General features: G+C 34.5%; 1 protein-coding gene across 1 annotated transcript in view; it reads right to left on the minus strand.

The window, feature by feature from the left end:
- chm (chameau) overlaps nucleotides 1-25,117 on the minus strand; it is a 40,141-nt gene that overhangs the window by 13,772 nt on the left and 1,252 nt on the right. Inside the window, exons 3-11 of the mRNA XM_066388804.1 lie at nucleotides 24,842-25,006; nucleotides 24,478-24,759; nucleotides 24,032-24,176; nucleotides 23,825-23,979; nucleotides 23,418-23,735; nucleotides 22,974-23,142; nucleotides 22,771-22,914; nucleotides 21,929-22,146; nucleotides 21,539-21,700 (exon numbers count right to left, since the gene is read on the minus strand). Coding sequence (XP_066244901.1) covers nucleotides 21,539-21,700; nucleotides 21,929-22,146; nucleotides 22,771-22,914; nucleotides 22,974-23,142; nucleotides 23,418-23,735; nucleotides 23,825-23,979; nucleotides 24,032-24,176; nucleotides 24,478-24,759; nucleotides 24,842-25,006 — 1,758 coding nt within the window. The remainder of the gene's footprint in view (nucleotides 1-21,538; nucleotides 21,701-21,928; nucleotides 22,147-22,770; nucleotides 22,915-22,973; nucleotides 23,143-23,417; nucleotides 23,736-23,824; nucleotides 23,980-24,031; nucleotides 24,177-24,477; nucleotides 24,760-24,841; nucleotides 25,007-25,117) is intronic.

Consider the following 25,117-nt stretch of genomic DNA (forward strand, 5'->3'; position numbering starts at 1 on the left):
ACTCTATACATAATATATGAGGATGGATACTCATAAACAACTGTATATTTTCAAATCTCGGGAGATGCAATAAAACTCATTTCTCCAGTCTCCAATCAGCAGCCTTTAAAATATAATAAACTTTTCTCGTTAGCCATTAAAATGCCTGACTCCATATTCACCGAACCGCTATCTAAAAACAGCCATTAAGGTTGTTCGATCGTAACGCGCTACACCCATAAATAATGGACTCATCGCATTTTCGAGGCGACGATTCATCCCACAAATAACCAAAAACTGCAGAATTATTTCTCGAAAACGAATCGTTAGCCACGAATTTATAGGTCCACATAATTCGTGGAAAAAGTGGAGGGATCCACCGCACATACAACGCATACACGTCGACTAGACGGTCATGGATATTAATAGATTACATTCTCTTGTCGAACGTTTAAGACAGTAAAGACAAAAAACTTATTACAACTAACAACTGAAACTAATTAAAAATATCCTCCCACGGCTATATAATAATTAACAATATTCAGCTTGCCCCCTGAAAGTACCACCTATTTGTATTGAATAAAGGTCATAATTTTAGCGTGTAATTTAGAACAGTGCGATAGCGAATTTATATTATATCATAATGTGTCAGTATAGTCTATGTACGCTCACACTCGTGCAGCTGATCGATCTTTTTATCGGCTGATTTAGAACCTGTGATTGTGCGCACACATGTAGATCCTTATGCCAATTAAGCAATCGACTAAACTGTCAGCCGACCAAAAGTCTGTAGTCTGCGGTGTCCATTCACCGATTCGAAATCGGCCGATAATTGTATGCGTGCGCATGATGATGCCCCCCCCCCCCCCCATAGGATTGAAGTATCGGCCAACTGTTTAGTCTGTAGCTTTCTGGTGCCTTTATATCGTAAGAACGTGCCAGAGTACGAATTAAGTTCGTAACTGACGTATGCGTCCAACTTATTTCATTATTGCGGATTTGGCTATATGTACTGCTTTATTGGATCAGGAATTTTCCATTTCTGTGTATTTACGACAATTTTAAACCTTCCATGATATAAAGGACAGAAATATTTTTTAACTGAAGAAAATGTCCCTAGAAACTTTCTTTCAATTTTACATTAATTTTCCTGCTCCTAAGTGCTAAAACCATCTACATGTCCTGAATTTCTAATCTCACTAATTTGTCAAATTCGACATTTACCACCGTACAAAGGAAAAACGTCTGAATTCCGTGGCAAACAGATTTTTAATAATTTGAAATAACATAACAAAGGGTGTTTCAGTTTTTTCTCCCACAACTTAAACAGTCGACAGACCTTTTAAAATGAATACAAAAAGTTCACATAAACATACATACACACTTCAAGATGATATAGGATGTCAAAATGTTTAAAATTTTGTCTTTATAGTTCGCAGAGCTTATGAGATATTGAGCTCAAATTTGGCATACAATTAACATTTGATGATCTACAGGATGTTATTTTTCTAGCTTTTCTTCCTTTTACCCACTCAAATTATTTTGGGTTTAGTGCTGATCGTTTTTTCCTAAATACCGTCATTTATTTTGAGTCATCTTATTTCGAAAACACTGAAAGCTCACTTCCGTACCGTAATCTTAAACTCCACCTGCAGTTAAACTAGAGATTTTCATGGATATTCACTGAAATATATGTATGTCATATCCGAATTTAAATCGCAGATCGAGTTCAATCAGGATAATTGGGCATAATAAGCAATTCTTGTCTGTTTTGATGATGCAGTCTTGTTAACTATCAATTAGGCAAACTCTCATCAATCAAATCTGAGAATACTCATAGGCCATCCAGTAGATATAAAAAGAAATTAAGATGTTTTAATTCTGAAATTGTTAAAGCAATTTTATAGGTCACCATGTAAATTAGTGCTAATAACGCATTCTCGAGTGAGACGTGACAACCGAAAGTATTAAGAGAAGTATGCAGTACATATCCTAAAATTAGGCCTGGTGTCTGGCATGTCTAGCCATATTTTTCCATGCCAAACTCGCGATTCATCGCGTGTTTTATGAATGAAGTCCTCCTTTTAATTTAATGGCTTCTGCGCTAAGTAGAATTGATAAAAATAGACGGCTGGAAACAGGAAAATTTTTATTGGTTTTTAAAATTGTTGAAGTTTAATGAAATTTTGGCGAAAAATACAGCTGTGAAAATACTAAACGAATAAAAAAATTTTGTATACTAGACTTAGGTGCTCCTTGTGGACTTCGTTACCGAATCCCTTACGAGATCTCCACAATTTCAATGGCTCCCGAGACAACTGAAAAAACATCGAAATTGCCCAAATCTTCAAGTACTCTAATTTACAAACTATTTGTGATAGAAAAGAAAATTTAACCGGAAAGATTTTTGACTTTCTAAACTCTGCGAACTGGAATACCGCACGTCTAGTAGCTGAGTTATTGTTATCAACTTAATTATTTTAAATACAGACGTGAATTTTTTATTTTATACTCCGAAAATTCTTTTTATTCCTGATATGTCAATGCATCATTTGCATACATTTATAAAATTTTGAACCTAAAAAAAATCAATCATCAAAATGTTTCTATATGTACTTTTTTTGACACATTTTGAATTTTCTTAAATGACAACTGACATATTTTGGCACCAGCTGACATATCTATTTGTGTTATTTTTTCGAAAAAATGTATAATTTTTTAGGTGTCTTACTATTACAAACTTTAAAGGCAGTAGAAAAAAGACTGAAACTTTACCAACCTGTATCTTTGTTAATATACGTTTTTCAATCCACGTTTATTTACAATAGTCTACGCAAATTTGTCAAAGTGCAGCAGTTGGAAGCACCCTGCATGTCAACTACTGGAAGTTACGAAAATTGTCTGATTTTAATGAAGTTATTTCCTTGTCACCAACCATCACGGTTGATATACTAATAAGTGTAGATAAAATTAATCCAAAAAAAAAAAACATATAACATGTTTTTTACTGAAATATCATCCATTTCCGTTCTCCTTGGAATGTAAAACACCGCGGGGGCTCATGCCAAAAAGAAGTGTTTGGACTTTCTTGTGATGTTCGTACGAAGTCGATTTGATGAGGGGACTGGAACAGTTTGGCATGGCAAATTCGAAAGCACATAAATTTCTTTTGAAAAATTTCGTTTCGGTAGGCCATTTCTACAGATTGCAAATACCGCGATGAAAACCGGAAGATCGAAAGTCCTCGGGGCCTTCATTACTGTATAGCTAAGCGTTGAAAGTGGTCGAACAGGGAAATTGTGAAAGCTCCCAAGTTTGCGAAATTTTCCCTCCCGCACGGCTCGCTTTTCTAGTCGGAAAAGCTCCGTTATTTGATATTTCTCGGTCGTTTTGCATGGCAGCGCCGGAAAAGGTACATCTGGGATATATTCCTGTACTGGAAGCGATCCCATAGGTCGCAGCATAAACTAAAGTGGTGAAAACTGAAAATCTGGAAGTTGGGAAAATCTCGGAACATTAAAATTGATACTACATTGTGATATTCCTCTTAGAGATATGGTGGTTCTTTTGGCCCCACAAAAATATTTGGATTTTTTTTGGTGGTTCTCTGTCTATTTTTTCTAAATTGCATGGAACTCTTTTGGAATTCGAGTCGAAGAAAAAAGTCAGAAATGTTGACGTTTTCTCGATCAGAAAAGATTTCGGAATTCGGAAAAATCGGAAGCTCCATTTTTATTCACAGGGTTTTCGAAAGTAGTCGGATGTCTCTGACACAACTGTCATCAGATGTCAATGTCAGTTTGATTTTACTCTTGTGTGATTTTTGTATGTACTCGCTTTCGCAGCTCAAAAGCGAAAAATTCTTTCACGAGAACTTTCAGGTAGTAAGGACTCGACGTATCAGAAAAAACGACGAAACGTTCATCTTTAATCAAGTCTCTCATATTTATATTTTTATTAAGCTCGCAGAATTTCTTGGATAAACTAAAGTATGGAAAGAAGCGATGTTACCTGTGTTCTTTATTGAAATATCGGTATGTTGTTGGTATCGGTTGTATTTGATTTAAAGAAGAACAGCTCCATGTCCGTGAACCATATGATCGGCAATGACAGTATGATTGATAAATAAAAGTCTGGACTTGACAATTCATACTTCAAACATAATTCCCGAGATGGCACGCATGATTGGCGGTCACGGCTTGTGTTCGAATTGGTCGCTACCTAAACAGTAAATGCGTCGAGTTGGGTGTCGAATGTAAGTTTTGTTATTAACTTTTTTTCGAAATTGCGAAAAGAATTTTGACATGTCCATTGTAATATACAGAGTTTATAAAAAAATGTCTAAATTTTTACGTTAATTTTTTTAAAATAATGTGCATGTTTATATGGCTGAATTCAGGTTTTTGGCTTCATTTTCACTAGTTCTAGTCTTAACTAATGGCATTGGTTTTAGAGCAGTTAACTATGTACTCATCTACCAATGATAGGCACAGACATGTGCAATAATTAAATTGCTAATATATCGGAAACCGCGAAATTGATTTAAAATTCTAAACAATTTTTCTTAATAACTGTTTATGGAATTTATACCTAAAAGGCATTTTACACAAAAGTAAATTTTTGAAAAATTTTTACACATGCTATGTTTTTCAAAATTGAAATTATGGAACAGGCTTAAAACCTGAAATTTTAAAACCAGAATTTTTGTAGTTCTATCTATCCGGGGACACGCTGTACAGTTTGAATCTTAGCATCATTCTACGTCTATGTATAATATAGCGTTTGGTTCAACAAACTATGAGCATCTCGCGCGTGGTGCCACGTGGTACCCACATTTAAAGTAGCAGACAGCATTTAAGTCAATTTAAATCGTTTATGTTAATTAATGTATAGGGCGATTATGCCGAAAAATCTGAACGGTGCCAATGTCATGGCTTTTTCAATAGATGAAAAATATTTCGTTGTTTTAGCAAAAGGCTTCTAAGCTAAGGTACGGTTTATGAAATCAGCATCGATTGTCACATGAAAGATTGCACCTCACTTGTCGTCTCTTTAATTCACATGTTAATAGTTAATATATAAATGTTATTTTGACTGTCAGTTATGTTGAAAATTATGGATTTTGGGGAAAACCGTCAAAAACATATTTCCTCCTCAAAAATAAAAATTTACATGTCTGTGCGCCCGATGTTAAATACCTTTGAATTACGTGCCCAAAATTCAGCATACAGGATGTTATTTAAGTACGTGGCCAAACTTCAAGAAATGATTCTTTGAGTGGTTCTAAGACAAAAAGTTGGTATAAGTATAAGTCTGGTAAAACGTAGTTTTCAAAATATAGGGTGTCAAGCTTTTTTCAAAAAATCGTTTTTCGTAAACATTTTAATAATCCTTTAGCAGATTTTGTTGAAATTTGGCATTTACTTATTGTTAAAGGTTTTTTTTTTACTAAAAAAAGTGGGGTACCATTAATTTAAGTGTAATTTTAATAAAACGTTTTTCTTGTTTGATTTTTTTAAATTTCCGGCGTTACCCCTGTCCACGCCATTAGCAAAAGGAGACAAACAATTTCCAGCTTAAAAGATTTTTTTGTATTACATTAAAAACTGTCACCAAGTTGCAACTTTACATTAATTCGCGCCTTCTTGTTATTTAGGTTTTTTTTTTAATGTAACGATTAAAAAAAAAGTTCGACACCCTTTATCTTGAAAACGAAGCAGTCCCGGACTTATGTTTATGTAAAATTTTCGTCTTGGTATTACTCTAAGAATTACCACTTGTAGTTTGGCCACGTACTGAAATAACACCCCGTAAAATGTACGTTAGGTTCATCCGTTCACCTAAAATCAAGCTTCATCAATATGGTCAGCAGGTGCCAATCTCTGGCATGACTACATCACTGAACAGCAATTTGGGGCCCAACCGACAAATGATGCCTTTTAAATCTTCTTTCGCCCCAGAAACCATCGAATTTAAAGTCAATTAGTCGAAGCCTTCTGCCTGCCACCTGACACTATTATCGACCCATCACGGCTGGAGTTTTTAGTTTGCGTACCGTTCAGCTATATATTTTATAATAATTATCTTTAATTTAATTTAAACGTGCTTCTTAGTGTACGGCAGTATGCAATTAAGTGCATCTAAACAAGGTTTTTGTCATACGGCGGTAATTGAGTAGTTGTCGGTGTTATATGGTAAAAGAATCTCATTCGGGACAGGTGCGGCGTGCAGAATACACGTTTTTTTCGCGGTGCAGCTGTTTCTACACTTCGGATTGCATTTTATCGTGAAGATAATGGTTCCGCTAAACGGTTCTGTTTTAGCTTTTATAAAGATGAATAATATGAACAATACCGTTCTGTCTGCCTATTGTTGTCTAATGACCATTAATTCCTGGAAATCGTGAACGCATTAGATTTGGGGAAAACAGAACTCACTTAAACTTTAAAATGGCATAAGAAAAATATATGCGTGAAATAGCGGATTAATTTGCTTTGATAACGATCTTAATTTAACAAATCAGAGGTCACTCAAGTCCAAAATCTCATCGTCATCCTCAACTTGAGTGCCTGCAATTATTTCGGTCTTTGAGACACATGGATGGACGAAACAACATGGGTATTAATATAACAGCTACGTAATACCTATTTCTATTAATATTTATTTTCTGTCGCTTGCAGAATCATTAATCATCCATTAATGAAGCAAATTACTGCATGATTTTTTGTTAACGCACAGTTTTTGAATTAGACAAGTAGGTCGCAGCGCGTTGTACACTCCTCACGTGATCAGTATCCAATTGTTTTTGGTATCCGTCATTTATTTCGGTTTATATGCTTTACTGTTTGGACATACTAAAAAGACATAAATATGTTAATCCAGTAAGTACTAATCGCAACCAGCGTAAAAAAATGATAAAATTAATATCTCGATTAAGAGGTAAAATTTAAATGAATATAAAATAGGCACAAAGTAAAACTAAAAGTAAACTGTTAAGACAATGGTACGTAAAGTGCGGACATACAATACGTAATAATGAATATTTTTCAAAAATTAACAGGTCTATTACATACTAGCCCTTTAAAACACTCAAGTATTTCAAAAACAACGAGGGTTACAAACGATACCCTGTGGAGAAAGTAGCATTTTGACGTCACATGGCGTATTCGATTATTTGCAACCAGAAGAGGCTTGCGGCAAAATGCTCAGCGCACAGTTTTCTATTTTCTTGTCCTCTTTAAACCCTTTTCTTATCTTATAGTTTCTAAGATTTTTATACATCAACCATCAATTTGCCATGTTGTACTGAACTTATCATTTTTTAAATAGAACATCCTATATGTGTATTGTTAAAAATTTTAAGAGTCCTTCAATACACGAGTTCAACGATAAAAGGTTTCGTGAGTCTGATGCATCGTTTCGAAATTATTTGTTGGTATCTTAGGAAACGACTACTTTCAGATATACATACATACATATGTACGTCCATTGGTAATTTGAAAATATTATTTTAGAAATTCGGAGGGTTAAAACTAAGTAATATTGGTATAAGAGCGTTGCGTGTTCAAGCTCAAACACCAAACGAATTCATGAAATTCTTATACCTGGAGATGTAATTATGATTATACAGTATGTCCACAGATAGAGGACCCAAGAGGACAAATGGACAAAAATGTCGTTTTTCGACAAAAGATCGTTCTTGATAAAAGTCTCTGCTTCTCGAAAAAATACGATTTAGAAAGATAACTTTGAACTTTTTTATACAGGGCGTTCAAAAAGTACGAACACATGAAATACTATCAAGAATAAACTAGCTTTATTTCTCATTTTGGAGCAAAATGGTAATTAATAAAAAAAGATTTCAAATCCTATCCAAAGTTTAGATACAAAATTCCACTATTCCAAAATAGTTTATAAGTAATTCAAAATAAAAGTTAGTAGATGTTACTTATTCAAACACACCTCCCCCGTATTCGACGCATTTCTCAAACTGCTGTCTAATGTGATTATAACTTCTTCTTATCTCCTCGAGTGAAATCATTTGAACTGACTCTAAAATTCTCTGTTTTAAAATGTCGATATTATTATCAATGGGTTGTTGAAACGTTAATTGCTTCAAACGGCCCCAAAGATATGTGTCAGAAATAGTGAGGTCAGGACTTCTTGCAGGCCACAAAACTGGGCCGTACTGGCCAATCCACCGATCTCCAAATTTATTGTTAAGCCACTCTGTAACTTCGTGTGCGCAATGTGCCGGGCACCCGTCTTGTTGAAAGTACATTTGTCCTCGGTACTGTAATGGCAACTCATTTAACTTGTCCAAAGGAAAAGTTTTCAACATTTCCAAGTATGAATTCCTATTGCACGTACCTTCAAAAAAAAAATGGTCCCATTATTCCATAATATGAAATGCCACACCAGACGTTAATTTTTTTGAAATATTGGCGACGTGAAGGAATTCTAAATTCTGGATTTTCTCTGTTCCAGTATCTTACATGTTGTGAAGCCACCGTACCATTTGTCGAAAAAGTTGATTCGTCGGAAAATAAAATAAGTTTGTGAAACTGGTTATTTTCATTTACAATTTTGTCCCCCACCCACAAACAAAAATCTAATCGCTTTGCATTGTCTCCATCTTCTAATCCTTGATTGAAATGTGGTTTGAATGGGAAAAAATTATTTGCTTTTAAAATTTTTTGAATTTGACTTTTTTGGGCGATCTGCAAAATTTGAGCTCGTTTTCGTAACGATACAAGAGGGTTTTCCATAACAGACTGCAAGACAACAACTGTAGTTGCATCATCATCGTTAAAAATTTCTTCTTCTTTTTTAAATTATTCATCGACCCAGTATCCTTAAATCTCTTGACTGACTGACGAATTCCATGTAATGAAACAGAAACTCCCGGAAACTTTTCGACAAATCTTTCTTGTACATATCTGTAAGAGTTATCGCCAGTTCCATAACACTGCACCAAAAATATTTTTTGCTCAAAAGTTAACATTTCGAAATTATTTTTCAAAACGAGATTATTAATTAATATTGTGACATTTGTTGTCATGCTTGTTGCAAATACGTGAAATGAGGTGAAAAAGGTAAAATTAGAAATTGTTTGAATTTTAAAAGAAAAATAAAACATGGAATACTCAGTTAAAATTTTGTCTGTAAACTTTGGATAGGATTTGAAATCTGTTTTTTATTTACCATTTTGCTCCAAAATGAGAAATGAAGGTAGTTTACTCTTGATAATATTTCATGTGTTCGTAGTTTTTCGGCACCCTGTATAAAAAAGTTCAAAAGTATCTTCGTAAATCGTATTTTTTCGAGAAGCAGAAACTTTTATCAAGAATGACTTTTTGTCAAAAAACAACATTTTTTGTCCATTTGTCCTCTTGGGCCCTCTATCTGTGGACATACTGTATACAGGGTGTTCCAAATCCTATGTGCTATCATTGCTAACTCTTAAACGGTAAGAATTATAGGTTAGGTTAAATTAGAAGAAATTTGGTCAAATATAATTATCTAAATAAATCCAGAACTAGAAGTTTTAATAATATTTTATAATTTAATAATAAATTAAAAAAATTATTTATACTTATTCAGATATTAGTTTTTCGCTTTTCATAATCTATTATACTGCAACATAATAATTTCATTTTTTATTTAGACCTCCAGGACCGATCTAGGTTATTGAGGAAAAAGGAAGATACCTTTTTTTAAAGTAAAACGTCAAAAAATTCCATCATGTCATACATCATTGTAAAGAGATTACTTAAGACTTTTAAAAATCTGTCAAAAAATATACAGGTCCGTGTTTAAAAAATTCAAGTTGTCAGTCATTATTTCAAAACTAAACAATTTTTAAAATTTAGAAATTTACTGGTTTGTAGACATAAGAAAACTATAAAATTTTTATATCAAACATTCTACTGAAAAACATTTAGTTTCCGATTTATTTAGAAAATTATATTTGGTCAAATTTTAGTTTTCCATAATAACTTGGAAACTAAAATAATTTTGCAAAACTGTTTTCAGCTCTTGAGAGTGTATTAAATTTGGCACATTTTTTCTAATTGAACTGGCCCTTATCGTTTAGGAACTAGCAATGATAGCATATCGGATTTGGAAGACAATGTATAGGGTGTTCCATTTGAAAAAGGTAAATTTAGTATTACACGGCTTTTCTAAGTACCTTGTATGTGGATATTTATAAAACATAATTTCAACTTTAACTCTACAACTTTTGTACTTAATATTGTTTCGACTATCTGCTAGTTATTGAGATAAGAGAAAGGAGAGCACCTTATTTCGACCACTTTGTACGGTGCGGTATGCTGATTTTTATTGACCGTCGATTTTCAAATAAAGCGTGTTTTCGACGGTAAAAGTGAAATTATCAAGTCAGACCAAACGTAGGTAAAGCTCTGAAACGGAGAGGTGCTGTTTACATATCTAAGCGGCAGTCTGACGTACAAAGGTCTGTTAACTCGCATTTTGGAAGTGACAGGGACTTTGAGTAGTGATGCCCAATTAACTCAGCACTTTGAACTGTAATTACTGAGTGTCCTAATAAATCATAGTATAAAATGAAATAACAATAATAATTAAAATGTTACATTTTAAATTACTGGTTCCACGTGACCCTCGAACCCAGGCGAATGAACCTAACAAGACCATCGTAAAGAAGTCACGAGACAGGTCGTAATAAATTATTTTAACAGATTCCATTACTTGAACATAACCATTCCAGAGCAATAGATCTGCAGATAAACAGTCATAAAGCGGTGCATACAAACAACTATAATTTCCATGTTACTGGGAAATAGCCACTTCAAATGTCGTTTACATTTTTATTGTCTATTCGTGTGTGGAAACATGGAATGCGTGAAACGTGTCGCAGCACTACATATAGGGTGATTAATTAATAATGAAAAATCTAAAGGCTGAAGATATTACACTACAAATGTCGTTGCCGCAAAATTGCTTCGTCCGAAAGTGGATAGTTTGGGAAATTTACAAGCTGACATTAAAGCTGTAATTTGGTCTTTTCATATGATTCTAAAAACGTCTAAGTTAGGAACGTGATTGCAAGATCATTTCTAGACAGTTACTGGATTTTGCTAAATGTAGTTGTTTCTCTTTTAATTTTTATTATCAAATCATTGTGTTCGATCGATTTCGCTCGAAAACGGATCGAGATGCCGAAAAGAACCAAGAATTCATAATTTGTGGAAAAAAGATTGCTTTTTCAAATGTTCAATTAAATTTCATGTTAAACATACGGAGTAAAAAGTTATTAACAATTAACATCGGCGAAGACAGCCGTGAGTGGCGCTCTTTACGAGCCACGCGAAAATTGAAACACATACCTTATTCGTCACCAAAAAAATCCCTTCACAAATTTTCGAGCTGCTAATTTAGACATTTTCACAATAATGGCGAAAAACATTAAAATGATAACTTTCCAACGCCTTGTACGTTGTAAACTTTAGCGTAAGAACATTTGACGTGTAGTACCTTTCTTCACATTGTTAATGACACCCCTGTATATTACACAGGAGCGTGGCAAAACTATAAAATATTAAACCATAAACGGTGTTGCCAAATGGTTTTTTTTTCGTTTTATGAACGGAATTGGTTAAGATTTTCAACCTAAAATATTTCAATACCTATCGATTTCATCAAAAATTATTTAATATTTTAATTAAGTTCATTCTTTATTTTGTGTTTTTGTGAATTCCTTCCTCTCCACGACAGAGGCTTTTTAGTATCCCAAGATGATATCTCGCTTCTAAAACATCGACACCACTCACTTATTATTTTTTTTAATACGGACCTGGCGTTTTTCTGGTGGTGTTTTGAAAATTTGCTCTGCAACAGTTATTAAGCCCCATCGAGAGAATTAGGTAGTAGCAGAAAAAACGTTTTCCAGAAATCTTTGCCGGCCGTAATTCCCACGCAAAATGTCTCAAGCACCAGGGGTTATAAACTCAGAATGCTGAAACAATCTACTCCCATCCATGGCAAAACGGCCTTGTGAAAAGACTTGTTCATGTTTTATTATCGACTATTTTAGAAATCGCGATACGGGAGGTTAAACCGAATAACTCAAGTTTAAACCGGTTAATTCAAAACGGGTCATATGGAAGAAACGTTTCGATTCCCAGAATAGAATAAAGTGAGAAACAAAAGTTACAATATGTAGTGCAGCCGATACCTCCTGAACCGACGAATTAAATGAGTGTGACGTCAAGATGTCAGCTGTGAACGGTCGTACCGCAGAAATCCCATGACCTTTTATGGGCACGATCTGGTTGTTATGAATAGTGCGCGGTTGCTACCTGGTCGGTTGCGAAGGTGGATGGGGCTCAAGATAGGTACTGAAATTGTGTCTGCAAATGTTGCAGATAATGTTTAAAAAGTGGTGCAAAAACAGAATAGAAAGATTCAAATAATGCTTTTTTTAAAGGATCATTGAAAGAGCGCAATAAATTCTCGTTCCATAATGATTAGATAAAATTATGTATGGGTGCCGTACACAAAACGCAGATAAATCGTTACCCATGATGGGTATTTCTTGGTTCAAACGGAAGTAGCTAATGATCGAGCTAATAACATCAGTTATTCATCTGCCAAACCAAATCGATACAAGTGGTCTATTAATAAACAGGCACATCAGGAAAATGGTATTATTCATTATACATATCACTATTTAAAAATAGCTTAACCCTCAAGCTTGAACTGAACTGTACATATACAACTTTACTAATCGGCCAGGGCCGGCTTGAGGGCCTGAGGTTAATCCATGTGTTAAAAGTGATTGTGTCTTATGATAGGCGAAAATGTTACAGTTCTAAAACGCAAATAAATATACATGTTCAAGAATATAGACAAATAAAAATGCAATCGAAGTCGACAGTTAATTGGAAAGTTATAACAAAGACTATAAAATTAACCGAATTATTAAAGATGTGTCCTAACCTAATGGCGATCGGCTACTAGAAGCATACAGGGTGTTCCCGAATCTCGTACTAATATTTCAGGGAGCGATCCCTCAGGTCACTTGTGTCCTGAGGGATCACTTGTGACCGGTATGAAGACCGGTTTGTTTTTTCAGTTTGTTGCAACATTGATAGGGCGACCGGGAAAATTATCGCGATAATTGCCCTAGAGCAATTCGCCGGTGATTACAGCAGTAGTTTCCGAGATTGAAAAACGGGTATTCCAATACTGAAACATTACATTTGACAGGTTGATAAAATTTTCGTTATTGTTGTTTTTAAGATAAAAAGTTTGGTCATATTATCACACTGGCATTATTTCACATTTATTATTACAGGAACCACCACTCTTTCTGTGAACATTATAGATTTTGAAACAAACTTTAACGCCCACATGCCTTTACAATTCACATCTGTCAACATTGTAGCTATTAATAAGCCAAGGTTTTGTAGGTTCGTTCAAACTCCTTAATTTTTCCAAAAAACCAAATCGTACATTACCAGGATCGGCGGCCAAAGAAAGATAAATACCGAACGAAAATTGTACCTGAAGCCGTGCATGGGCAATTAATTAATGTGTTAAATTTAAACAAAGACAAAGAAAACAACATTTGAATTTAGAACAATCAAAAAATTTAGTGAATCTCTCAAGCATATAAAAATGAGCTTAAAACATATAATAAACGATTTTCAAGAAACAATTAAAAAATGTTGAACTTAACGTTACCCATACGTTAAATGCTATGCATGTATTCAATTCTAATTAATGCCCAGTACAACTCGGCCTAAGGCCGTTGTTGAATCATGGCTTACGCTCGGTTCTGTTAAACCTGACCCTCGTATATTACGAAAGCACATAAGGAATTTATTTATGTCAGATTGCTGTTATTGTGGCAGCAATGCATTTCTTATGGACGTCAAAATTTACGAGGATCGAGTTTAGGTGAACCAACCTTAAGCCGTGGTTAAACAACTCAGCCTAAGTATCCCTTAATGCACTTGTTTGGTTTTCACCACAGTATTAATGTTCTTTAAAGCTTAACTGAGTAAAGTGATTCTGATGAAGATTTCGAAAGTCACATTTTTTAAAATTTAGATTTGAGTCATTTAACAAGCCTCCTTTCTGTTCAGATTGGTTTATACAGTGTATCAAACACACAGGATTATTCACCCAACCCATTCATTAAAAGTTTACTAGGATCTAGAAGTGATACAGATTTGAAAATTTGGAATTAAGTTAACTTCGACGTGTACTATTTTTTAAACATATTTTCAACTTCCTGTCATTTCCGGTTTAACCGGAAATAGTTGTCAACTTGCTTATTTCAAATGGGACCCCCAGTATATTATTTTATTTTTAGATTCTACATAATATTTGAGACAAATTTTCTACATAATGTCCTATACTTAGGTCTTACCGTTTTTGAGATATTTGACCTTGAATTAAAAACACGCCTCCGTAATGATCAATTTTAAAATTACATATCTCCGTAGTTATTAAAGACATAATCTTCATATTTTACAGAATATCAATACATAGTCTTAAGTTTACACTTTTGCCGTTTACATGACTTAGTATTAAACAGGGTGTTCAAAATTTAAATCCCAACATTTGCATTTTTGAAGTTGCAGAAGTCTGTTTTTTTTAAATGGAACACCGTATAACTTTAAGCAGTATCAAGTAGAGAATGTAATTCTCTGTCGAACTGTATTAGGGTGACCTATACCTATTCTAAGCCATTTTCGAAATAATTTAGTTTTACGTGAAACTATTAGGTGTACAACTTTGCTTCCGCCGTTTTTGAATAGATGTATGTAGCGGTAAGTAATGATCGAAATAAATAACCCCATGTGGGCATGCAGGAGCCTTGGGCACCTGTTAACATAACCTCATAAAAATATTAGTCTATTTGTGTCTTCATCATAAAGTTATTCGCAATTGAAAATGTCAGTGTACGAGCCAAATTCTCGTCATTTGCGGGAGGTTTTACTTTTCTGCTTCAATATGAAGAAATCTGCTGCTGAGGCTCATCGAATGCTCTCAGATACTTATGGGGAAGCCACTATTAGTGAAAGGACATGTCGTGAGTGGTTTCAGCGCTTCAAGAACGGTGATTTTCACGTCGAAGACCAACATAGCGGTGGAAGAAAGAAGGTTTTCCAAGATGCGAACTTGGAAGCATTACTTGACGAAGACTCGTGTCAAAGTCAACAAGAATTGGCACAATCATTGGGAGTGACTCAACAAACAATCTCAAAACGCCTCAAAGACATGGGAATGATTCAGAAGCAAGGATATTGGGTGCCGTACGAGTTGAAACCAAGAGATATTGACAGGCGTCTGTTCGCTTGTGAACAGTTGCTTGCAAGGCAAAGACGGAAGGGATTTCTGCATCGTATTGTGACTGGGGACGAGAAATGGGTTCATTACGATAATCCCAAACGCAAAAAGACTTGGGGATATCCCGGCCATGCTTCCACGTCGACGGCCAAACCGTCTATTCATGGTTCCAAAATCATGCTCTGTATTTGGTGGGATCAACTCGGCGTAATATATTATGAGCTGTTACAACCAACTGAAACAATCACAGGTGCTCTTTATCGAACCCAATTAATGCGTTTGAGCCGAGCATTGAAAAAGAAACGGCTGCAATACAACGAGAGACATGATAAAGTGATTTTGCAGCACGATAATGCTCGACCCCATGTTGCGCAAGTGGTCAAGAAATACTTGGAAACATTGAAATGGGAAGTCCTACCCCACCCGCCATATTCTCCTGACCTAGCTCCTTCTGATTATCACTTGTTTCGATCCATGGCACATGGGCTAGCTGACCAACACTTCCGGTCTTATGAAGAAGTAAGAAATTGGATAGAATCGTGGATCGCTTCAAAAGATGTCCAATTTTTTCAACACGGGATTCGTATGCTGCCCGAAAGATGGGAGAAAGTAGTGGCCAGCGATGGACAATACTTTGGATCCTAAAGGTATAATTAGTTTTTTACAATAAAATCGCGAAATTCGGAAAAAAAACGGCGGAAGCAAAGTTGTACACCTAATAGTAGTATACATTAATTTTAGTATAGGGGCATAACCAATAGCATAACCTACATATGTACATATTACAACTTGTATAGTTTTTTCAACTAACAGGTTGATCATTACGCTTATGCAAAAACCGGTTGTAATCCGTTACTATTTTTAATTAATGAACTGTTGAAAAACTTCAAGAGAATTAAAAATCAAATTGTTGATATTTGATTGGCACTGTTTAGTTACTGTTATTTGATTTTATTTTTTGCACAATTTAGGTTTTTTTTAAGTAGCTGGCCAAATGAAAGAGTTATCATCTAAGGCGATTTTGGCTGGTAGTATGCGATTGGTACTGCAAATTGGAATGTTTTATTTTTATTTAACTCCACGAATGGAATAAGGAAAATACATGCCAATTTAAGATCCAAACGCTTAGTAATGGCGCTCCTTGGTCACATTAACATTTTATTTTCCGGTAACTCATTGATTATACTATCTCCGAATAAATCTAAAAGTATTTCTGGAGTTGGAGATCAAAACCATAAACTGGATTATGCTATAAAAAACTATGAAACCTATAGGGGGAGTTAGAGACCATTGATACATGGGGCACATTGATTCTTCTTAATCGTGATTTAAACATTTACCATTTTCATCGGTAGTTGCATAGTCAATTGTCTTCTTTTGAAATTTGCTAGTATAAGTTTCGACTTGCACGTTTGGATGCAAAGTGTGTGTTTTTCTAACTTCCAAAATTTTTTTATCGCTGTAATGCAAAGCGTTCATTAATATTACTACCGCTCGTATATCGTGATATGGTGGTATACAGTGGATAAACCTGTAATTTTTGAATTGAAAATAAATTTAGCTTATTCCAATCATAAAACTTACTATAATCAAAACTAGCTTAGAAAAAGGCTAGCTTGTTGCCTTATGATTTTGATCCCCCCTAATGAAAAATAAAATCTTTTAAGAGTACTCTTATTTTAAGCTTAGAAATACTTTCAACGTAACCAACAACCAACAACCAACAATATGAATAAGAGTAAATATGGACAAAACACGTCGTTATCCGCTTATTATTTGGAATCAATGTATCCTCATACGTGTCTCAGTAAACCTAATCAATAGGGTGCATTTATTCAAAATAGTTGTTATGACAAAATAGTATATTCTATATTAAAAGCGGAAAGCACATTTCTATCGCTTGCGCATGAAAATCGCAGTTTGGAACGAAGCCGGAACTCGCAATCATGCAAAATACTTCCTAAAACATGTGAAACACCCTGAAATTCCTCTGAAATTCTCAATCGCTGAGGAATGACAGTTTTATTTTTGATTTCTGTTTCTTTCATTTTTTCAAACTCAATCAAAATGACAACTTTACGGCACTGTTATGACGTCAAAATGGTATCGAAATGAAGAATTTCGTGATACCGTTCTACTCTTTGATGTTGGTAATACGTACTGCCAAAGTAAATATTATACACTTCCGCCTTAAAACTTAAAAGCAGTAGAAACTAACAATACTGTAATAAATTAAGCGCCACATGAAGTGAGGCAGCCAAAAACTTATCGAACTTTGGCGAGTTATAATTTCGACATTTCTTTGCGGATGTTGATTTTCAGTCAGAGGTAGAAAGCAACATTTTTGGTTGATGTGTCATTGGCATTGAGATTATTTGTAATTCCTTCTCGTTATATAGGGTGTGAAATTCAAACTGTGAAATAATTCACATTTTTTAGCAAAAATTTAAAAAAAATGTAAACACTATAGAAATGTTTTCGATGTTGAAAGAATTACTAAGCCTATACCTCCAGACGTCACATTTCCTAAATTCTTGGAGAAAATTTTGATATATTCAACGACTTTAAATTCATACTCTGCACAACAAGAACAAATTGCAAAAAATGCTACGCCAATGACGCACGGCCCAAGGACGACGCTTTCCGCCATTTTTTAATATTATTCTTATTAACTGGAAAAACCGTATTAGAGAAATAATAACATTAAAATGGCGCCTGAGGGCATTAATCAAATACTAGTTTTTCATAATCTTTAAAACTAAATCGATTAATATTTAAATTTATTGTTATTATTCAATAGAAAAAAATAGTATAAGATACACAATAAGCTACACGGCCGATTATTGTAAACTCGGCGCGTCGCTCATCGTTTCGCAAATTTGGATTGGAGTGACATAACTGTCTGATGAAATCTTAATGCTCTATTTTGTGTCATAATATTAAAACCAATTTCCAAATCCCGCCCCTTTTCCCCGCCTATCCGTCACATTAGCTACTCTAGTCACTCACCGCGTCATTGGTGTATCGATTGACGCTTGACAGACACTATGAAACAATGTCCGTCAAAGCAATCAAGTATTTTTCTGAAAGTATTTGACACTCGTTGCATAGTACTTCTCAAACAGAATTTTGATTGTTTAGTGAAAATAATAAAATGATCTTATGAATGACATTCCACACCAGGACAAGATGATATAATCAGACCACAAGCACCAAATCCTCTGTACAGCTTCTCCTAAATTTGATTTTCAACATAGGGATCTCGAAAACGATCAGAGATACAGAGTCGGCTAAACAAAGGCAAAATTGTGCCTTTATGAGAACAGCGTTTTGAGTTTTTAGTGCCTAAATAATTCATATAATTTTTTAGATGTTGAAAAAAACGAACTGAAACTGAACAAACCATAAATAACAAAGCAGATGTTAAATAAATTCAGTTGCGTGGGCATCGGATCGACTGTCCTAGAGAGTCGATGTATAATTTTTTGACATAAAGCGAGAATAATGAAACGAATAATCTCATCGTTGTGCATTCGACGGCAACGTGAAACATGCTTACGTCATCCGAATTCTTCAGATTGCAACGGCGAAGGAAGATTCGCGGAATGTCATTTTTTAGCCATGGCACTGTTGCTAAGTGGAGGTACCGCCGACAGACCTTTATAGGTCGTACCTCTGCCTATGCGGTTGACATACCAGGTGGGAGACTCAGATAGCCGGTAGGTATTCGTCCGATCCGGTTTTCGATAAGTAATTTCTGCTCGTTAGGATTATAGGTTTATGGTAACGTCTCCGAAGAAATATAAAGAAAGAGTTGCAAATCATTTGAATAATTTTAAACATGAATACCCCCACTCCTAACTAAAAGGAGTGATAGATAAATGCTCATAAATTCGTAAAAGCATCACGAACCTAACATTGATAATACCCCGCAGCTGGACAATTGCACTTAAATTACGCTTGTGGACGTTAATTTCTGATGTTCAAAAAGTGAGTTTTGTATCGAGTTCGCCTGAAAAGCGGTCAAAGTTGGCGTCCATCGTCCTGCGGTTTTTTTCCCGAATGCACCGCCCGACGACGTCAAAAAGGGTGCTACAAGGGCGGCGGCGCGACGCTTACCATGTCGGGTCATCGACCCGAGCATCGGCAAATTTGACGGGGTCGGCGTCGGCAACGTCTCGTATGCAGGAGAGGAATCATCACCGCCACACCGGAAGATTATGACTCATTTAACGGGCAACGTACGTACGTAGTTATTTCAACAAAATCCCCACTTTTAAGTTACAAACGTAAAGGGTGATACGATCAAAACCATTAGATTATTAAGATCATTTTCATCATAATTTTTCTGTACACGTGTAACACAATATGCACGGAAAATCATGTAAATTCCTATATATCTTTTTAAAGTTACTGGAAAGCGGTGACATGCGGAAACAATGCCACAAGACGAACAAATTCGAAATTGTACAAGGACTTCAAATCTCGGAAAACAAAGTGCCACTGTTTAATTTTGGCCACCTAATTTCAGGACACCCTACATAAAATATTCATCAGCTATTAGTAAGCCAAATTTTATGGTTCCTTTTAACACGTGGGATTTTCAAGCATTACACATCTGCATACGTTTCAAAGCCTAATAAAGCTTTTAAGTATCCAAGGAATTCGTGGTGCAAATTATTTCCAGGCCGTATTCCCTGTACGATGCTCTTTTACTGCCCATTGTGTAGGCGAAACCAAGTCCCAATAACTGACGTCAATGGGACCGCCAACATACGCGACGAAATCGATTAGTTTTGCGTCTAATTACCTTTTTTATTGAACCATCTTGAGTAAGCAATCGACTAAGAGGAATTGGCAGGGCATTGTAAACTTTCGAATGAAGGATAAAGGCACTATACATACTATCAATGGAAGTAAATACTCACATAATGACATTAATGTTACCAGTTAAGAAATTCGCAATTTCACGTAACAAATGGGATTTTGCAGACCGAACGAAATAAGGCATAGCAATATGACACCAGTTGCAAAAATAGTTTTTCCTATATTCCTCCCTTACCCTTTTACCTAATTAAATTTTATACTTACTTGATTAAAGAACCTGCTACGATACAATGAAAAAATCACAAAAAATTTGCACATATTCAAGCTGTGTCCTATATCTATAGCACTACAGCAACTACTGTCCTTACTAATACTATTTGATAATTGAGTTATGAAATGACTAATTGCGAAATGAAAAACGTTTAGTCACAGATTTTGATTGCAAACATTGTCAATTTATTTGCAAAAATTAGAAAAAGATTCTTTTTGCAATAAAGCGGAAAACACACTTTTGCGCTTTCAAACATAGAGCAAAAACTTATACCATGCTCAAATGATAAAATGACTATTTGTGAATTAACGGCGCAAAGTAACATATCATCGCTCGAAAAGAAAACGTAAATATTTCTTGAAAGCGGCATGACTTTGTGTTCGAATACATATATGATTTTTTGTACAATAATTCAAATAAATATTGAGTTAGAAGGTAAGATTTTCATAAATTTTTGTAATGACCCAGATAAAAAATACCCAAAAATTGGCAAGTTTTTTACCCATCTATTCCATATCTTTCAACAAAATCTCATTTTTTCGTTATTTCTTGAATTATCTGCTTTATTTTGTGACTATGCTCAATTTTATTCTGAATTTATCGATAATAACACAAAATAAATTTGCTTGAAAATTTCCATTTTGTAATTTAATTACTTACTTCATATTCATTGTACATACTTCTACGTAGACGTTAAAAATCCCAAACTATTTCTCGCAGAAAATAAATCTATTCGAAGAAAAATTGTGCTAATTTTGTCCATTAGTCACGCAGAAAACATGTTCGGAAAAAATATACCTCGAATGTGATTTAAAATGTGATATTTCTTAAATCTAAATATTTTGTTAAAAATGTAAGGGCAGGATGTGGTTCTTAAACAATGGTCGTATGATTGCATAAAGTCACTGAAAGTAGACGATAGATTTACAAGTTATGTAGTATCAAATTTGTGGCGTATGTCTTATAGTGAGATCATTTTTTCCAAGAATTGATAAGTGGGATAATAAAACAACTTTTTTTTATTTTATTTCCAGACACCTCTGAAAGGCCACAATGAAATCCACGCAAACACGAAATTGATCATTTTTATGACACTTGACAAAAGTTGATTTTACTTACCTTGCTAAAATATCCCACAGTATGGCATCCTTCATTATCGACAAGAGTCATTATGTAAAATAAGAACGGCTCAACATCGTAGTATAGAGTTTTGTGGTCCAGAAAGAATTTCGCCAAAAGACAAAGGTTCTGGCAGTACTGCTTATATTTCTTCCCATCCACCTAATTATAGAGTTAATTATTTTTAAAGTATAATGACATATTTAAATTTAAAATAATTTCTCGGCTGGTTATGAAAAACAGAAATTTGGGAAATTTTCATGGATAGGGTTGATGCAAAAACATCGTAAATATAAGATCAAACACATTTAACAATATCCACTGCTTTATTAATATGTTCACTATAAGAAATCTATTATTAATTTTTTTCATCAAGAATGTAGAACATACCTCCCAGACACTGACTTTATCCTTCCTATAAACTTCATCTCCAGGAGGATGCCGCCAAACGCATTTAATTACATGGCGCTCCAAGATAGTTCGCGACTTCATATACCTAAGGCAGTACTCGCAAATATATAGTTTGGGTAATCTGGCGTAATCTTCCGGGTACGGGCTTTGGTACCAAACTTCCATTTCATATTTTCCCATTTCTATACATTTTGTACCTAAGAAATAATTTTACAAAAATTTGCATTTCACCGGAAACCGCACTTTGGACATTGCTCTTATTTTATACTATTATACAAAAATATATTTTCCATCACATCCATATTTACATTTTTAATACAACGCACTTCAATTAACTGTTAGTATAACCCTCTTATTCCCTTACAAGTGTCATAAGAAAACGTTTTTGAAATAAAGCAAAATAACGAAGGTATGATATGGATGGAGACATTATTGCCCCACCAAATACAATAATATACGTTACTGAAGCGAATAAGCGATAGTTATCTTTCTATTCAATGTATGTTTGAAGATCCGTCCATACAGAAACAATATTCAGAGACGCCTTTGTTGTAATATGTTTCTTGTTACTGAAATATCTCGTAGAAGCGGAAAATAAAGCATAGGTTAACAAAGATTCAATTTTTTTAAGAGTTTCTTGCCCAGAAAAGCCTGTAATTAATATTAAAAACGCAGTGTCAGCATCAAAAAATGTCTAGAAACATGTCAGGAATGATAAAATGTAACTCCTTACTTTTGTGAGGACGAGTCTTAATACTAACTATATCATATAGAGCAGTGAATAGACTTCATTAAGCATTTTAAAAATATGTAACATTTACCTTTGGTACTCGGCAAGCTTTTTAACTCTTCCTCGATTTTTTCGCTAGCCAATGCTTGAGCGTCCTTAAATAATTTTAAATCATACTCAGGGACCATATTGTTGAGATCCGGTTCTTTGCTTTTATCTATCTGCGGTTTGATATCTAGAAGACAACATATTACGTTAAGCACGAGTGTGCAAAATCAACATGTTGCAATATACCGTCCATGGGTTCTTGTTTGAATTTGTTCCTCAAATCTTTCACCCTGGCCAAATATTGTTTTTGTTCTTGTGTTGGTGATGAAGGAGATTTGTAGATGTATTCTAGGGTTTTTTTCCTCGTGTCTTCTCTTTTTCTGCGCTCTACTAATTCTGCTTTGCATTTAGGTATCTAAAAAAAATACTTTGTAAAAAAAGATACGTGACGTATGTACAAATATGTAACAAGTTAATAACATCTTAAAAACTAAAACAGTCTCACCGGTATGGTAATTATACGGTAGTATAGAAATATTACTTAAAATGCTTAAATTTGAAAAGGTCAATAATTCTAAAAGCATTACAACTTACTTTAGTTGAAAGGTTGATGATTTAGAAATATATGCCGCCGAAAATTCTTGCGAAATTTACCAATTTAAATTATTAACTAAAAAAACTTAAACTTACCGTCGTATTGTGATAATTTGGGCAAGCTTCCAATACAAAATGTTTATCGAATTTTCCACTCAAATGTCCCACACTATCACAACCTTCCAACGGACAAGTCCTTTCAACAATAATTACTTCGTTCCTCTTGGATTTTGGGTCAGCTTTCTTATTGTTTTTACTTTTACCTTTTGTGGCAGTAGGAACTCTTTTAACAGGTGATCTACTAAGAGAGCGTTTTGTACTTTCTGTATCAGAATCCGTATCCGAATCTATCGTTTTCCCAAGGACATGTTTAGATTTCCTTGTACTTGAAGAACGAGTCAATTTTCGAGTAAACTGCAAATCACGAAATTTACATTAATGATTTTCTAAAAGTAAATATAAAATACTCATTTCAAAAAAGTCAAGATTACCTAATTACTCACCTGTTTGGATTTACCAGTTTCAACTTCGGAGTCCGATCCGTCAGCATTTTCATTAACGTTTGCGCCTCCCTTCTTCGCAGATTTTTTTATTGCCTTCTTATCTTTTTCCGAATCATCACCACTAGATTCGCTACCGCTACTACTACTACTGGAACCTAGAATCTCTCGTTTATGAACGTGATAGACTTTTGAGAAACTTTACAATACCACTCGTTGAAGTTCCCGAAGTAGCAGAACTGTCTTGGGAAGTCTTAATTTCAGGAACTCGTTTTTCAGGTATTCGTCTGTCTATCCTTGGCCTTTCCACAGGTTTGGCAGCAGCTTTTGGCCTGGGCTCTGGTTTAGGTTTAACCTGAGGTGGACAGCATAGTGTTACAATTCAAATATTAACATCTTTCCAGAACTTTCAACAATTTTGATGAATAACATTGGCCATTACCATTGATAAGGTCTAATCTCTCATAAAAAATTTTGTAGATCAAGGTAACATAGAAATAGTAATCAAGTTTTGACTTCAGCATTATGCAAATAAAATTGAAATGATTTGACACCAAATTCCTTAGGTGGCTTTTATTTAGAAATCAACAAAAATTAGAATAATTTTCTAAAATACCTCATACCGAATTAATATAATAGAAAAACACACTGCTTACCTGAATGGCACTTTTTGATGGAACTTTAACAACAGACTTGGGTGAATCAGACTCAGAACTATTTTCTGGAGAAAATATACTTTTCTTTTTTGAATCCGCAGTTTTCGTAGCATTTTTCTTAACAGGTTCCTTGACTTTTGAAGCCTGTTTAACACTGGGCACAACCCTCAAAGCTGCCTGTTTTTGAAAAGCACTTTTTGCCAGTAGTGAAGAACTTGATGCCGTTTGCTTTGGAACGATAGTGGCACTGGATTTAGGCTTAACATTGCTTTTACGTTTGACCTATGAAGAATAAATCATTCAAAAAGAGACGCAAAGGTTCATCTTTCATCTTTAATAAAAGGATTCATCTATAAATAAATACCTGTTTGCTGATTTGCTTATCATCTTCCTCATCAGTGCTTGAAATAGAAGGTGCCTGTTTAATAGGTGCTTTTACAGAATGTACTTTTGACCTATTGGTGGGCTTGGGCTCTAATTTAATAGTTGTACCTGGTTTTGGATTCTCAGTACTCTTACGAGGAGTTTTCTGGAAATATATAATTTGGTTACAAAAGTTGATTTACTTCACCAATAACAAATGGTATAAAACAATTCATACACTTTAGGCTAATCATTTTAATTATAACTTCTCTTGAAA

Source organism: Euwallacea similis, chromosome 1 (genome assembly GCF_039881205.1).
Source record: "Euwallacea similis isolate ESF13 chromosome 1, ESF131.1, whole genome shotgun sequence".
Classification (NCBI taxonomy): domain Eukaryota; kingdom Metazoa; phylum Arthropoda; class Insecta; order Coleoptera; family Curculionidae; genus Euwallacea; species Euwallacea similis.